The sequence below is a fragment of the Pteropus medius genome, unplaced genomic scaffold (assembly GCF_902729225.1).
Source record: "Pteropus medius unplaced genomic scaffold, Ma_sr-lr_union100, whole genome shotgun sequence".
In the NCBI taxonomy this organism is placed as follows: Eukaryota; Metazoa; Chordata; class Mammalia; order Chiroptera; family Pteropodidae; genus Pteropus; species Pteropus medius.
Window position 1 is genome coordinate 2,827,368 of NW_024351733.1, and position 18,075 is coordinate 2,845,442.

The 18,075-nt window shown below is 35.3% G+C and overlaps 1 protein-coding gene across 1 annotated transcript in view; it reads left to right on the forward strand.

Annotated features, from left to right (window-relative positions):
• Positions 1–18,075, forward strand: part of DMD (dystrophin) — a 1,897,222-nt gene that overhangs the window by 1,403,265 nt on the left and 475,882 nt on the right. The window contains 1 exon segment of the mRNA XM_039846417.1: positions 5,730–5,884. Within this exon segment, the coding sequence (XP_039702351.1) occupies positions 5,730–5,884 (155 nt within the window).

Sequence of the window (18,075 nt, forward strand, 5' to 3'; positions counted from 1 at the left end):
CTTTTTTACAGACAATGGAACTGGATCTTAAAAGGTTAATGACTTTCTCAAGATCAAACTGTAAGGCAATGGCCTAGCAAGACTTCATGGGAAGATGTCTTTTAATTACTCTAAATTGCCTTTCACGAAGCTCCTTTGAGTTAGTCTTTAAAAAATTTAAAAATTTAGTTCACCTGGAGCAAAAGGTGATTTCACTTGTAGGTGAGTATCTTAAAATATATTTTATAAAGAAACAAACAGTACTCAACCTTCGATTTTTAATTATAGGTCTATGTACTCACATTTATTTTCTATATTAAGGGGAGCCTTTTAGAGCTTCAGCATCATAGACAATGTCTATAAACGGTGAGGTTTTTTGCTTTGCATTTAGTAGAGGCCCACCTTGTGGTGAATATAGTGTGGTTTATTAAAAATAGTGGTAGTAAAAAAAATAGTAGTAACATATAACACAACACCAAAAAAAACAAACAACCCGATTAAAAAACAGGCAGAGAACCTGAATAAACATTTCTCCAAAGAGGAAATACAGGTGGCCAATAGACATATGAAAACACGCTCAATGTCACTATCATCAGGGAAATGGAAATTAAAAACACACCTGTCAGAACGGCTATCATCAGTAAATCAAAAAAAAAAAAGTGTTAGCAAGAATGTGACGAAAAGGGAACCTTCATGCACTGCTGGCGGGATTGCAAATTGGTACAGCTACTATAGAAAACAATATGGAGGTTCCTCAAAAAATTAGAATTACCTCATAGCCTAGCAATTCCACTCCTGGGTATTTATCTAAAGAATGCAAAACACTAATTCAAAAAGGTATATACACCCCTGTGTTCACTGCTGCACTATTTACAATAGCCAATCTATGGAAACAATCTATGTGCCCATCAATAGACAATTGGATAAAGAAGAATTATGTAATACACACACACACACACACACACACACACACACACACACACACACACACACACACACTGGAATATTACTCAGACATAAAAAGAAATGAAATTTTGCCATTTACAACAACACAGATAGACCTAGAGGTTATAATGCTAAGTGAAATAAATCATACAGGGAGAGACAAATGCCATAAGCTCTCACTATATGTGGAATCTAAAGAACAAAATAAACAAAACAGAAATATATTCTTGGATACAGAGAACAAATTGATGATTTCCAGATGGTAGAGGGTTTGGGGGTGGGTGAAAAGGTGAAAGGATTAAGAAGTACAAATTGGTAGTTACAAAATAGTCACGAGGATATGAAGTACAACATAGAGAATATAGTCAGTAACATTGTAATAACTACGTGTAGTGCCAGGCAGGTACTAGACTAATCAGAGGGATCACTTTGTAAATTATGTAAATATCTAACCACTATGCTATATACCTGAAACTAATATAAAATATTAACTGTAATTGAATAAAATTTTTAAAGTAGTAGTAGTAGTAGTAGTAGTAGTAGTTGTTGTTGTAATGATGATGATCATAGTTAATATTTATCTAATGCATCGGATAGTGCTAGGCACCACTGTAAGGGTTTTCCCTGGATTTTCTAAATTAATTCTCATAACAATCTTTTCATATAAATACTGTTAACATGACCATTTAACAAAGGAGGAAACCGAGGCACAGAGAGGATAATTAACTTTCCCATTTGTAACATAACTAATAAGTGATCAAGCCAAGATTCAAACGCAGCAGGCTCATTCTGTTGCCTAAACTTCTAACTACTCTCCATCTTCTTCCTTTGTTTTCTCTCATGTAGGGTCGATATCCCTAAAAAGAATTCTTACAAATAAAAAAAAAATGAGAAGACAAACATTAAAATTGAAAAATTTATAATACTCAAAATTCTGGAAATTAATTCAGGTTGCCCCATAGTCCACTATCATTTTTTATGTCTAAAATACTGTGTGTAAATACCAAGCACATACTGCAGCAGCATCATTTTAGATTTGAATATGAAATATTTCTTTCCTGGTTGGGGATTTAAGCATTTTATATTCTCCATAGAAAACACATACACATACATATATATGCCCACAAAATCATCTTTTTTATAGGCTAATGCTCACAGTATTTTAAATTTCTTCACACACCGTGATCACCACACAAACAATCCCCTGTAGTGTATACCATTATAAATGGAATTCAGAAATAAAGAAAGAGAGTGTGTGAATTCTATTGTATTTTTGAATTTACACTCCTCCTGTGGTCTGGAGTTATCCCAGTAGTAAATTTTCACAGTAGTAGACAAAGCTGGTCAAGGTCATTGTTCTTACCGTGAATGACATTTGGTTAGAGCCCAAGGTGATCAACATATTACCTTTAGGAGGAAAGAAAACCAGTGTGTTTTGGTGAATGTCTTTAAGAAGGGAGAAAAGAATGCTGAGATTGAGAATCTTTGAGTTTAGATAAGGGCCTTAGCCCTGTCAATGTTAGTCAAGGTCAGTGGTTTTTTTTTCTTTTTAATCCTATATTCTCATAAAACCGGGGCAGTTTTCAGTGAGGGTTAGCACTCAGTCAAGATTTTCTTAGGTATAAAAACCTAAATTTCAGTACGAATACAAATGTGAAGAAAAAAATTGCACATTTTTGCCTTTCAAGCATTAAAATATATGAAAAAGCTCTGGTTTGAAGTCAAGGCTCACTCTTTTACTACTTGTTTACTATGAAGTCTCTCATTTAACTTTAGCTTTTTATTTCCTACAAGACTTTAGAAAATTCTAGCATACTTTTTAACTTGTACTTTTAGGTATTTTTTTATGATCTGTAGATGAGAACCAAAGAGTATATCCTCTTATATCTAGACTTTTCAGATAACAACCAATGAGTGAGGGGTGGTTTCCAAGATTATCTTTCTTATATAAAGTAAGCAATTTTATTATTTATTAAAATTTTAATTTATATTTTATATTTCTGAATCTCTACACATATGCTCTGATGTTGGTTCATCTTAAGTATTTTGTTAACAATTGCATTCTTCTTTAAAAGTAATTACCTTGGGAAAAGTTAACCAAGTCATTGGTCTAAGTTTTGTGGATTCTTATGTTATCAATTACCCAATTAGAGATTTAATAGATGATAGATAATAAGCTCTTTTTTAAAAATGCAAATACTATTCTCTGGATAATAAGGGCCTGTTGGTCTTTATATCTTAGTATATATTACTTTTAACACTGTAGGTTCAGTTTAAGTGAGGAGGGGTAATTTTGTACCATGAGAAAAACAAACTTTAACCTAGTGTATTTGAAGATCTAATTGGCTTCATTAAGTGACTCATGAATCTGGCAGCATCCTATCTAGCAACTAGAAGCGTACTTGGAGGACTTGTACAAAATGGAAGGTTTTTTATATGAAGAAGGGTGAGGCAAGTGAGCTATTAAAAAATAAAATAAGGAATGATTTTTAGAACAGGGCATCTTCTTTGCGGGGAGGGAGGGAACAAGCAAGGTTTTTATCACACGGATTGACTCTTCTTTCTAAGGTTGATAGAGGAGGCGGGGGAGCAGTGGAGAGGGCCCACATGACAAATGACCTCATTGGTGTTGACCAGAAAATTTCAGACTGGTTGATTAAGACTATGTTTCTGGAAGAGATTGAAACTGCAATTAGATCAGGTATTAAATCTAGTTTGGTATCATAGGCTTTAGCACAAATGACACCATTTGGGGCCTGTGTTTTTTAACATTACTCTAGGAAATTTTTAGAAAGGGAAAGCCTTTGGGGTGTGCAGTTGGCCTCAGAAAAGCTTTTGAATAGTGTAAGGATCAGAAAAGTGGAAAATGGGAGCTGTAGGGCTTGATAAAAGAAGAATATAAGGAGAGGCAAGCATTCGAAAAGGATAACTTTTAATTGTTTTGTCGTACAGCAACACTCTGTACCTTTAAAAACTCTGTTTGCTTTCACAGCAAAAATTAGTGATATTGACTTTAGCTGCTCAGTACTAGTTTGGTATCTGGATCTATTTGCTCTATGTAATAAATGCAATGATTTTGTTTGATTCTAGAACAAGATGTTCTGCTTAACTGGGAAATGCCAGATTATATGCAGTTTATACATTTTGAAGGAACAGGAGTCCACCCAAACATACTGAAACTATGTGAAAAGCAGTAGTGTTTGATTTGTATTACTATATAAATATTATACTAACATAAAAAAACAAATATTAAAACAAAGATGATTACTCTTTTTAGAAACATTAATTATTTTCAATTTCCTCTATTGCCCTTCTAGTTCATGACTATGTATTCCTACAGATTTAAGCAATACAGTACAGATAGAAATTATATTCTGTTCTTTTATTATGATTTTTGTGCACATTTACTACATAGACCATTGGGTTGATATATTATTTCAACGTCCTCTCATTAAATATTGAAATCGTTTCTCACTTTTTTTCTAACTTAGTTAATAGAGATCTTTATTCCTACAATGTAGTTCTCTTCTTTTAATTTTTTATCATGACAAAATATCAAAAGTGAATTTTGGGTGAATGAGAGTAAGCATATGTATGTCACTGATATCTATTGCCAAATCATCCAATAGATACTCTTCCCAGTAAGTAGTACATGAATGTGCTAACTTTATCAGTCTTTCCAGCTTTGGTTTTTATTTTTTATAAATTTAATTGATGTCAAATTATGCCATCTTGATTTAGTGCTCTATTTTTAAAATTTTTTGGAAATTAATATTATCTTTTTTTATAAAAACTTTTTATTTTCTCTCTCTTATTTGAATTGCCCCTTCCTATTCCTTTGGCCATTTACCAATGGCTTCACTCGCTATGTTGGATTTAATGTAGCTATCTTAGCAATTTAATATTATCTTAATACTTAGAAGCCTTCTCCCTGCACTTGAAGTGATGCTTAATAAAAAATTGGAGTTAATATGCTTCCAGATAAACTTTTCATTGATTTCTTTCTTTCTTTGATATATGATACCTCAAGTGATGAAATACATAGTTTGATAATGCTCAATTGCCAAAGACAAAGGAGAAAACATAGGTAATTTGGTTCAGCAAGATTGTTATATATGAAATTTTATTCTAATTTTAAAATAGGATATTTTTAAAGGGATGTGAACAAACTGATACTTCAAAAATGTTTATAAGTAGAATAACAGCACTGTTCCTTTGGTGTTCATTTTCTGTATGCAGCTTTAGTTGAATGCCAGTAGATGGCACTAATTACATAAACAATTCAACAAGTTAATGAAGAGGGGAAAAATACATGTGATTGTTTTCTGTTCAAAGTTGGTATATGTCATAGACTCAACAATTATATGGGATCCTATTTTTATAATTTGTTCTCTCCCATGATTAAAAAAAAAAAAAACGGTTAAGCCTAGTTTGTTTCCAATTAATTGCTACTAAATTGAAATACCTGATACTGGTTCTTGCTCAAGATGCTACATTTGAAAAGTTTTCTCAGAAAAGTGCATTGGCTTATACTGTCATGATTGACTAAATCACATGGTAGGTTAAAAGCAATCATGTAGACATGTTCCGACCACAGGATTCAGGAGCTATTTATGAAGCATTTTAAGGTTTAATCTTTATGCACCTTTGTACAAGGTTTTTTTTTCATTTTTATAACGAACATGTTTTATAAATGTATTATAATTTGAATAAATAAATAAATTTTAGAGGGAAAAAAAAGAAACTCCAACTAGAAATTTCAGAGAAATCTTGACATTCATTCTCTTTCCCACATGCATCTATAGCAGTTGGCCAAAGACCTCCGCCAGTGGCAGATAAATGTAGATGTGGCAAATGACTTGGCAATGAAACTTCTCCGGGATTATTCTGCAGACGATACCAGGAAAGTACACATGATAACGGAGAACATCAATGCCTCTTGGGCAAGCATTCACAAAAGGTACGAACTACATTATTTCTAAAACTACTGTTGGCTATAATGATGGGGTGGCGATGCTGGGTGGACAATGCGGATTTGTTCTCCCAGTTCTGCTAAACTGGAGCATGGGAGGATCCAAGATGACAAATGCTAACTAAACTCACAGGTTTGCCTAAATCCTCTTATTTTAAAGATGAGGGACTTGAAGACTGGTGAAATTACATGATTTGGCCACAGTTACAAAGGTAGTAACAGAACTAAGAGATTAGACAAAACCAAAATACTGATTTCTAGCTAAAAGAATCATTTATCAGTCTGCTTTGAGAACTCTACCCAAAGAAATATTGTTCTATTTTATTATTATAAATGCTGTGCCATCCTTAATCTGACAAGAAAGTCACTTTGAGCTTCATGATGGAGTTATTGCTATCCATGATGCCATCACTGTATCTCGCTCCATGCGTCCAATGGGAAAATCTATGTAGTGTAACATGATCCATAACTTCACTCCTCCTTTTATATTCATAGAAATTAACAGCTCTTACAGAAATGATCTCCTCAAACTAGGTCCTGTCTCCTTCTCTACTCTCTTAACCCCTTGTGCTTTCCTTTCGTTAGCATTTATCCTGATTATAAATAAAAACATGAATTATGTAACTAATTGCTTAATGTTTGTTCTTTGCATTGGTCTAAACTCCCTGAGGATATAGGCAACCGTTCTTATATGATAGATCCTGAGGTACTATACCAGGTGATAGAATAGGGAGCTGGTAAATATTTCTTGAACGATGACTCTCTTTGCATAATGTAGAGTTACTTTATCCATGCAGTGATAAGATACGTATTATTGGGTACTCATTTTTAGTTCTGTAAGAAAACAGGGGCAAAAATAGTACCTGTACAATGACGAAGAAGACCAGTGAAAGGTAAACGAGTTCCAGAAGATGACATAAATTACTGAAGAGGTCAGTTAGGTGGCCTTTATTAGGAGGAAAAGGACACCAACAAGGGAACAAGAAACAGATTTTGAACTAAGAACAGAAATTTAGAAGTAATGAAAATTGAAAATTACAAGTATATGGAAATTGAGAGACCAAATAAATCTTGAAATTGAGTTAGAGATTGAAAAGTAGAAACTCCTGTGAAACTGAATTTACACTGGTAACCCTGGGGGAATAGGGCCGCTCTAGTCCTGAATTCTAGACAGTGGGTGTTCAGATGACCATGCAAAAGAAGATTCGACCTAAAGCTGTGAAGTTATATTTAAGGCCCTATTAAAATGACTCTGATGGAGGGCGAACTTGAATATGGGGGCTTATCATTGGAAAAAATTCTCAAAGTTACTGCCTCTTCTCAGTGACAAGCTTTGGACTTTCTGCTCCCAGTGCAGATCTGGTATCTGTTTGTTCAGTCAAACAAGGACAGAATAGGCCAAGGAACACTTATTTATATGCAGTCAATAGGTATCACAGAGTCAACAGTTAGATCTCAATGGGAAATACCTGCTTTTCAAAGAGAAGCCTCTTTGGATAAGCAAATTAAGATCAGAAATTAATTTGGTGAGTTTAGGGAATGTAAGCTAAGAAGGAATCAAACAAAACAAAACAAAACACTTGTTCATAGTACAAAACTAGAGCTTAAAGAGAGGTCTATCTCATTGATGCCACTCTTTCTGGCAGTCCCCTCTCAGCATTCTCATGCTCCTTGGATCTCCAAGAAACTCTCTCATTTCTTTTGATCACTTCCTTAATGTCTTGGGATTCCTCATAGAAGGGGCTTTCAGTTTACATGTTTTGACTTGGTCCCTAGAAAGCTACCACTTAAGGAAGGTATATAGTTATTTCTCTAATAGGTAAAATAAAATAGAATATTAGAAGCCAAAATACATTTTTCACTGGCCCATACAGATTCTGCAATTTGCCAAGCTAATTTTGACTCATGCCTCTACAGTTCTTTTCTGTTCCTTTTTCTCATATACTCTGAAAATTCATCCACTGGTGTAATTTCAGCCTGTTGATGACTATCCATTTATACCTTTGCAGCCGAGAATGATCTTTTGAGTTTCAGATCTGTATATCTTACTGACTTTTTTACATTTTAATGTCCCTCAGGAACTTCAAACAAAATAGGCCCAAAGCTGAACTCATCTCTGCCCTCTTTCAACCTCTTTCTTCAAATGCAACCTACTTCTCATCCTATGAATCCCCTCCAGTGAACATTACCACAAACCATTCAGTCGTCCAAATCAAAAACTCATACTTGACTCTTCCTCCTACAATCCCAATAGCTAAGCTATCACAGAACTATTTACTGCCTAAATAGTTTCAAATCCAGTCACTTCTCTTCATCCCTATTCTTCAACTATCATGTCTTGCCTGAATGACATCATTCGCCTAACTGATTTCCCTTCTAGTCTTCCCACTTCCCATTCATTCCCTATATAGAATGCAGGATGATCTTTCTAAATACAGTATATTCATGTAGCTCACCCTCTTCTCACGTTTAAAGCCTTCAGTGTCATAACCAATATTATTCAAAGTTCACATTTCTTTAAATGACTTCAAGGTCTTGCATAATTTGGCCTTTCCTTAAAATTCCAGCCTGATAATTTTCTGCTCTCCCTCAGTCTCCCACTCCCACACAATTAAGTAGTATTGAGCTATTTTCATTTTGTCACAGCTACATTTTGTCTTCTCAATTACCTGATGACCTGACATATTATATGTATATAATCCACATTATGTAGTATATAGCATATAGCATATATATAGTGTATATAGCATATATATATATATAATGCATATTATATATATATATATATATATATATATATATATATATATATATATATATATACACATAATCCAGGTCTCAGGGTAAATGCCGATTCCTCCAGGAAGCCTTCTCTGGCTACCAACTCCAAAGCCCAAGCTCTTTAGGCCCCCTATTATAGTGCTTATCTCACTACACTGTGGTTAAGTGTTTGCTGGTCTTAGTCTCCTGTGAGAATGTTGACTCTGTGAAGCTATGCACAATGGCTGCTTGTCCACTATATTACCTAGCACTTAGCTTGGCATATAGTAAGTACCCACCTCCCAAAAAATTTCTGATTAAATAGATAAACGAGCAAGTAAAAAATAACTATAAGTGTTTTGGTGTGCCAGTAACTCAACATGGAAGAAAAATGCATTCATTAGAATTGCTTTCAGTTTAAAGTAACAGAAAACCCAAGTTCAGTAGCTTGCCTAAAAAAGGTCTATTTGTCTCACTTAATGAGAAGTTTAGAAATAGGCAGATGCTGATGTTGGCTCAGAGGCTCAGCAATGTCAGCCCTCAAGTCTTCATGTTCTTGTCATTTCCTTCAGTACATTCCAGCAGGAAAAAGAAGGGGAAGGGGCAGTGCTTATTTCAGGAAAGCAATGGCTGTCCCAGGAAATTTAGGCCATAAAGCTACCTCTAGTAACTAGGAATTGGGGTGGAGCCAGCCAATAGACAATGTCTGCCAAAGAGCATGGAAAGAATAAATCAATAAACTGGCAAACTTTGGCTGTACAGCATTAAGTTCCCTGGAGAGATAACCAGTCAAATCTTTGAGTAAATATAGTATATTCGTGCAGCTCTTATATTCATGTATAGTATATCTGTACAGTATATTCATGTAGGACTGTAATAACAATTGAGCCATTGGGGCTTGATGGTTGTTCTGGTCAGTGTGAGAAGTCATGAGAAAAGCTGGGTTCTCTATTAACTAATGATACCTTTACATTAGGTCACATTCTATGTATACTGTGTGTCAACTGCACAGATTAAACCATATTCTACTTGGCTACAGCTTCTCTTATTTTATGTTCTTATAGATCTTATACTAAAGTACAAGAAAATTCTTTTTGTGCTTCTTTGCATTTTGACCTTTTTATCCAATATCTTACCCAGCTAAACTCAGATATTTTAGCCAATATCTTACCCATCATCATCCTCCTCTAGATTTGTGCTGTCCAGTTGGGTAGCCACTAGCCATAGGTGGCTACTTAAATGTAAATTTATTACAATTAAATAAAATTAAAAATTTTTTCTCCATTTCATCAGCCACTTTGCAAATGCTCAAGAGCCACATGTAACTATCAGCTTCCCTATTAGACAGTGCAAAGTACAATATTTCCATCATTATAGAAAATTTTATTGACAGCCCTATACTAGATTATCTTAGTTTATGTTCTAAGCAGTTTAGGGTACATTTATAAAAATTACATATTATATTACTTCAAAAGGAGTTCTTGCCAAATTGTATTTTAAAAAATTGTTTTCTAACAAAGTGGTCCACATATTCCTATTTCCTGGTTTCTACCTCATTAATTCTATTTATCTGTTTTCTGGAGTTGGTGTTTAAAGCCTCAAAAACTATAACTATCACAGGATATTAACACTTTCGCTTTTGTTGTTAATCTTATAAACATAATTTTTAAAAGAGAGATTATTAATATTGATATTTGGGTTATGGAGAAAAAGTATCTCATATATCTGGAAAATATCTGTAACCAAGACTTTTTAGGTAAGAGGGACTCTGTTGAAAGCATTCTGATTACATTATTTCTCACAGTTCAAGTTTTACTACTGAACATTAATGTATTACCTGCTCTGAAATTTTCAATTTTATGGGTAAATATATGCAAAAATTTTGTACGTTAAGAAGCCTATTTCAAGCAATAAAGTCCTCAGTTTTAAATTGTTGAATATTAAGTAAAATAGAAAAAAAACATAACAGGAGAATTTTACTTTCGTATCATACACTGGCAGGCTGTAGTTTCAAGACATAATCAAAGACAAAAGTCAATTAATTTTGTTTTGTATTTTAGTGTTCAAGTTTATTAATAGTTCAGAGGAATCTTCAAATTCTACACTGGCTCTGATAAGACCTTTATTTATCATTTTATATAGATAAATGTAAATTGCCATGTGGACCTAAAAGGAATTAATCTACCATTCATGAATAAAAGAACAAGTTGCTTCTCAACTAAATTCTGTAGTTTAACAATTCAGATCAGAACATAGATCGTTGTTGTGACTTGAGTAGGAAAACATTTTATTTTCCTGATCATATGCCCTATAGAGTACATGTCAATATATAAAGGCAGAAATGTGGGCCTCTGCAGGTTCATTTCTTGCTCTCCAATCTCTGTGAATAGATATGAATTGGTGAATAAGATAATATTAAATGTGATATTACAAATTATTGTGAGAAGCCTCTAAAGATTATATTTCAAGGACTGCCATCTGGCTGATGACATTATGATGACACTGTCATGAGATTTCATTTTCTTATTTCTATTCCAGGATCACTCTTTAAATGAGAAATGAACATTAGCTCCGAATTGTCTGTCTGTAGCTGTGCGAGGCCTTCTACAACCACCAATTAGCAGAGAGCAAACTTATGAAGTACAGGGGTTGGTTCTAGTATCAGAGGGTTCAGTATGGCTGGATAGTCCTCACAAAAACTCCCAGATACCTCAATAATCTCTCTAGATTATAAGAAAAATATAGTATGTATGTGTATACATACAAACATGTATAGATGCATATGCATACATGTACATACATGAAAATATACTATTCCTTACATACACTATTCCTTACATGTACATACATGAAAATATACTATTCCTTAATATCTCAGTAGTCTCCTGTCCTTCCTAATAATACATTTCAAATTTTAATAATACAATTAATAGTTGATAAACTGAAAAATTATCACCTGTGTTCTTCATCTTTAGCAACCGTGAAGGTACCTGTTGCTTCTCTATTCCTAGATCCTTTCCCTTCTTCACATTAAAGAAACATGAAAAGGAGGAAAAAACAATTATTGATCTTTTAATATGTGTGCAGCAAAAAGCTACTCCAGCTGGATACTAGATCTCTTTCACATTCTCCAATATATTCTGTTAGTAATAGTTTTTGCCTTCTTTCTCTGAGATCTTCATTTACTTTTTCCTCCTACACCTCCCTTCAGCCAACCACCATGCTCAAGTCTCCCCATCCTAAAAGAAATTTTTTAGGATACCATGTTCTCTATACAGCTATGCTTGTTTCCCCATACCATCAAAGTTTTTGAAGCAGTAATTGACATTACCGTTTCCTATTCTTTAGCTTAAGGTTATGCTTTGATCAACTCAGATCTGGCTTCCCCAGCACCATGACTTTACTGAAAACAAGGGCTCAGTAAGATCATCAGTGACTTTTGCAATAGCTTATTTCCTTGTTTTTATCCACCTACTTGACTGTTTTTTAACATTGGTCTTGTCGATGAACTCTGTTAGTTGAAACTTTCTCTCCCTTAGTTTCCAGAATGGTAATATCTTGCAATATTTCTCTAATCAATATAATAAGTGTGAAGTGCTTGGCACGATGCCTGGCATTGGTACTGGGTATACAGTAGTGAAAATCCATACTCTCATGAAACTTATATTCTGGGAAGACAAAGGTGGGAGATAGACTTTAGCAAATAAAACAGTGAAATATACTGTAGATCAGAATGCGATAAGTGAAATATATGCTGTATCAGGTTATAATAAAGGAGAGCAGTTGAGGTTGTATGTGTGTGTGCATGCACACGTGTGTGTGGTGAAAGAGATGTGCCATTATTTAAATATGGTAATTAAGAAAAGTCTCACCAAAAGGGTGACACTTAAGGCAAAACCTATAGGACCTGAGGATGAAAGCCATGTAGATAATTGGAAGAAAAACAGTCTAGGAAGGTCTTTATAAAGTAAAAATGTCCTTAGGCATTGGCAAGTTAGAGGAATCTTAAGGAGACCAGTGTGACAGGAAAGAGGCAAGTGAGCAAGAGTATAATAGTGAATGAATTCAGAGAGGTAGTGAAATCTGATTACATTGGGTCTTATAGGCCCCTGTAAGGACTTTCGCTTTTACTTTGAATAAGGTGGGAGTCATTGGAAAGTTTTGAGAAGAGGAATGGCATGGCTTTTTTCTTTTTGACTAATACTTTTATTTACCACCTAAGAAGAGTAGGGGTATGGTGACATTTGAGAGTGAGTCAAAAATGTAATACATAATGTTATTCAACTATGGCTATTTCAAGTAACCAAAATATTGTATCTTTTATTTTTTAGGATGTTAATATTTTTTTTTATTTTTTAATCACAGTTGGTATTCAATATTATATTAGTTGCAGGTGTACAACATAGCGATTAGACATTTATATAACTTACAAAGTGATCATCCCGATAAATCTAGTACACATCTGATACCATACAGTTATTACAATATTGTTGACTGTATGCCTTATACTTTAATTTACATCCCCATAACTATTTTGTGACTACCAATTTTACTTATTAATTCCTTCTCCATTTTTCCTCCAACCCCAAACCCCCTCCTATTTGGCAACCATCAAAATATTCTCTGTATTTATGAGTGTATTTCTGTTCCATTCGTTTTGTTCTTTAGATTCTACAGGAAGTAAAATCATATGGCATTTCTCTTCCTCTGTCAGACCTACTCCACTCAGCAGAATACTGTCTAGGTCCATCCATGTTGTTGCAGATGGCAAGATTTCATTCTTTTTATGGCTGAGTAATATTCCATTCTATATATGTACCACCTCTTCTTTATCCATTCATCCATTGATAGACACCCAGGTGGCCTCTATATCTTTACTATTGTTAATAATGCTGCAATGAACATATGGATTCTCATGTCCCTTCAAAGTAGTGTTTTGGTTTTCTTTGGATAAATACCCAGAAATGGGATTACTAGGTCTTTGTCTCTTGTTATAGCATATGTTTTAAAGTCTATTTTGTCTAGTATAAGTATTGCTACCCCAGGTTTTATTCATTTGTTTATTTCCATTTCCATGGAACATCTTTTTCCATCCCTTTACTTTCAGTCTGTGTGTCTTTTGATCTGAAATGAGTCTCTTGTAGGCAGCATATGTAGAGGTCCTGTTTTCTTATACATTCAGCCACCCTATCTTTTGATTGGAGCATTTAATCCATTTACATTTAAAGTAATTGTTTTAAAAAAGTAATTGTTGATAGAAATGTAGTTATTGCCATTTTATTATTCATATTTTTTTTTTCCTTAAAGAAGTTTCTCCAATATTTCCTGTAATACTGGCTTGGTGATGAACTCCTTTAGCTTTTTCTTGTCTGGGAAGCTCTTTATCTGTCCTTCAACTCTAAATGATAGCTTTGTTGAGTAGAGTAATCTTGGTTGTAGGTCCTTGCTTTTCATCCCTTTGAACATTTCGTGCCAAACCCTTCTGGACTGCAAAGTTTCTGTGGAGAAATCAACTGACAGTCTTATACATGCTCCCTTGTAGGTAACTAACTGCTTTGCTCTTACTGCTTTTAAGATTCTCTCTTTGTCTTTAAACTTTAGCATTTTAATTATTATGTGTCTTGGTTTGGGCTTCTTTGGGTTCATCTTTTTTGGAACTCTCTGTGCTTCTTGGGCTTGTATGTCTATTTCCTGCACTAGATTAAGGAAGTTTTCCATCATTATTTCTTGAAATAGATTTTTAATTCCTTGTTCTCTCTTTTCTTTCTGATATCCCTATGATGCAAATGTTAGGCTTGATGTTATCTCAGAGGCCTCTTGACCTATCCTCTTCTTTTTTTTTTATTTTTTTTGCTTGTTACTGTTCTGATTCAGTGTTTTCTGCTACCTTATTTTCTAAATTGCTGATTCGATCTTCTGCTTCATCTAATCTACTGTCGATTCTTCCTAAGGTATTCTTCATTTCAGTTATTGTAATTGTTTATATCTGACTGGTTCTTTTTTATGTTTTCTATCTCTATTTTTATGTTTTCTATCTATTTGTTAAAGTTCTCACTGAGTTCATCTACTCTTCTCCTAAGTTCATTGAATATCCTTATAACCAGTGTTTTGAACTCTGCATCTGGTAGACTGCTTTTCTTCATTTGTTTAGTTATTTTTCTGGAGCTTTGTTCTGTTTTCTTTGTCTCTCCATTTTGGCTGTCTCCCAATATTTGTTTCTATATGTTAGGTAGGTCTGCTATGTCTCCCGATCTTGGTAGAGTGGCCTTATATGGTAGGTGTCCTGTGGGGCCCAGTGGCACAGTCTCCCTGGTCCCCTACCTCGGGTGCTCCAGGTGTGTCCCTCGTATGTGTTATGTATGCCCCTTCTATTGTAGTTGAGCCCTGGTTGCTGTTTGCACATCAGTGGGAGGGATCGACCTTTGAACTAATTAGTTGTGAGGACTGGCCGTGACTACATGGAGGGCCGTTGTGTAGGGACTTACTCTATGGAGCAGGATTTACTTTAGCAGGGTTTTGGTGCCTGCCCAGTCCACCTTTGGGTATGTTTTCCTTGGATGTGGCCCTGGGTGGTTCTCTGGCTCAGACCAAAGCTGGCCACTTGGCGTGTAGGCTGGGGAATCCTGGGAGGGTCCCTGCCACAGGCCAAGTTCTGCCACATCCTGTACCCTGCTCGAGGCCACCTGGCATGGAACACCAAGCAATCTGCAGTTGGTCACCACCCAAATTAGGCTTGGATGTGCCTGGAGAGGCCAAGGCGCAAACTGAGGCTGGCTGCCACTAGCGCCAGGTTTGGAGCTACTCAGCAAGAGGTATGGGGCACCCCAAGGCCAGATTTTGCTTGTTTAGGTTTTGTGAACCTTTCAGAGATTTTAGGAAAGTCCGTAGCATGAGCCAAGACAGGCCATTTGTATGGAAAATCCACTGAAAGCAGCTTGGGTGGGCTCACAGTTGGGTAGGGCAGGGTTGTAAAGAATCCCCTGGGCAACGTGACTGGTGTTAGCCAGGTTGATAGAAACACAGATATGGCAACTGCCTGCCTCTGCATGCCTGGACTAGGGAGGGCTCAACAAAGGAATAATAGCTTCTGCCAGCACTTCTTTCTGGGAGAAAGCTGCCTCTCCAGCCCTCTCCCTGAAGCCAGACCAGTCAACTCCTCCCAGCACCTTTCAAGCTACTGCTCCAGTGTTGGAGCTCAGAGTAAGTAAGTCTATCAGCGAGTAAATCCATGTATGAGCCCTTTAAGAGGAACATCTGTGACTCTAGCCGCCCTCTGTCTTACTCAGCCACAATCTCTGCTGCTTTTCACAGCCAAAAGTTATAGGGATTTCTCTTCCTGGCATTGGAACTCTAGGTTGGAGATCCTGGTGTGAGTCTGAAAACCTTAACTGCTCCAGGGAGACCTCTTCAGCCGAGATGTCCCTCCTGATTCTCCACCGCCACACTTGGGTGTGGGAGCAGTCTGTTCTGTCTCCAACCTTCCTACCAGTCTCGAGGTAGCTTCTTCTGGGTGTCCCCAGTTGTAGGACTTCTATTCATATAGACTTAAGACAACTCCCAATTATGGCTGTTCTGTAGCTTAATTGTAATTTTGATGTCAAATAGCATGTTTTGAGTTACCTGGCCCCTCTGTTATAATAGACTGAAGGCAATCAGTGAAACCATTAGGTGACTGTTGTCATAATTCAGTCAAGAAATGACTGTGGTTTGGACTAGAATAGGAGAGACAAATGTGGTAAGAAGTAGTTAGATCCTACTGTATTTTGAGGACAGAACCCAAAAGGTTTTATAATGAATTGGATTTAGGTGTGAAAGAAAGAGAAGAGTCAAGGAAGTCTATAGAATTTTTAGCCTAAGCAACTGGAAAATGAGGTACCCATTTACTAATATGGGAGAAATTCTGAGAGCAAGATATCTTAGGGAGATGATGTGGACATGTTACATTTGAAATGCCTATTATGTATCCAGATGAGATATGGAGTAGATAGCTGGATATAAAATCTTAAGTTCTAGGGAATGTAATGACTTGAGATAGAAATTTGGGAATTATAACAATAATCAGTATAGGCTGTCTTTGCTCTGTACAACCCATAAATGTTGGTGCTCCATTTTTAATTCTCTCTTCTTTCTCTATACACATTTGAGCACCTTTGTCTGTTGGCTTCAACCACCATTACGACTCCTCAGTTTTTATTTTTATCTTACATCTTTCTCCTGATCTCCAAAACTGTACTTACAGCCACCTACCTTATATCTCCATCTGCACATCCTACAGGCTCCAAAATGTCTAAAGTAGAATGCATTATCTACCCCTAAAATAATGCTAAATTTCCTGTGTTTTCAATGTAGTTTAATTTCCTAACTTCATTGTCTCTAAAACTGGAAACACGAGATTTACCTTCTACCTTTTTCTTCCACTTTCTTCTTTACTGACACATGTATCAAATTGGCTACCGAATTCTGTGAATTCTACTTCAAAAATTGCTCTAGAAACTATTCTCTTTTCTTTATCACCTCATCCTAAAGCCTGTCCATATTTTGCCTGGGAAATTGTGACCACCTTTTCTCTGTGCTCCCAGCCATTGAATCACTACACTCATTTGACCTTCATATTGGCTCCAGAGTTGTTTTTCTTAAAACAAATCTTCTGATTTCCCTTTGCTCCTAGCTCTGTTTTTTTCCCCTTTTGGAAACCTGATGGATGATACTTACATATGTGATATACTTCCAAAAAGCATGCCCAAATTTTTCTGAAAATAAAAATAAACAAACAAATAAATTTGATTTTTTCCCAGAAAAGAAAATCAAATAGTATCACAAATTTTTGCTTGTTTGTCAGTTTGTTTATTTAGCAGAGGGACAGGCATGCGGACTTCATTAAAGAGTCGTATGCTCTGTCCACAATGCTTTCTTTTTTCAAAACATTTTTGGAATTTCTTTTCTGGAACTACCTAGGGACTATTTTGTGACCATCAGAAGACTGTTGTATTATTGTATTAGCAACACCTTATATTACAATTATTGAGAACAATCAAAAATTGTTCTCAATAATTGTAAATTGAATGAAACAATTAATCAGGTGTTGGTACTAAATGGCTTTGGATTATTTCCAAAATTTTAAAGAGTAAAGATTTGTTGCTGCCCTTGAAGCTATGTAAAGAATGTGATATGATGCTAACAGGACATTTATTTAAAATACAACCTCTTATTAAGTCAGGGACTGCTTATAATATATTTGTAACATGTTATAGTTATAAATAATAAAGCTACAGGTGACCTTAAAGCCACCAGCTCAAACTTCTCAATTTAGAGAAGCCCATTTTTTAATTCCTCTCATGCAAAATATACCTTCTATTCCATGTTAAGGACTAAAAGGATTCAGTACATTAAAACATCCAATTCACTAGCACCTCCTTTGA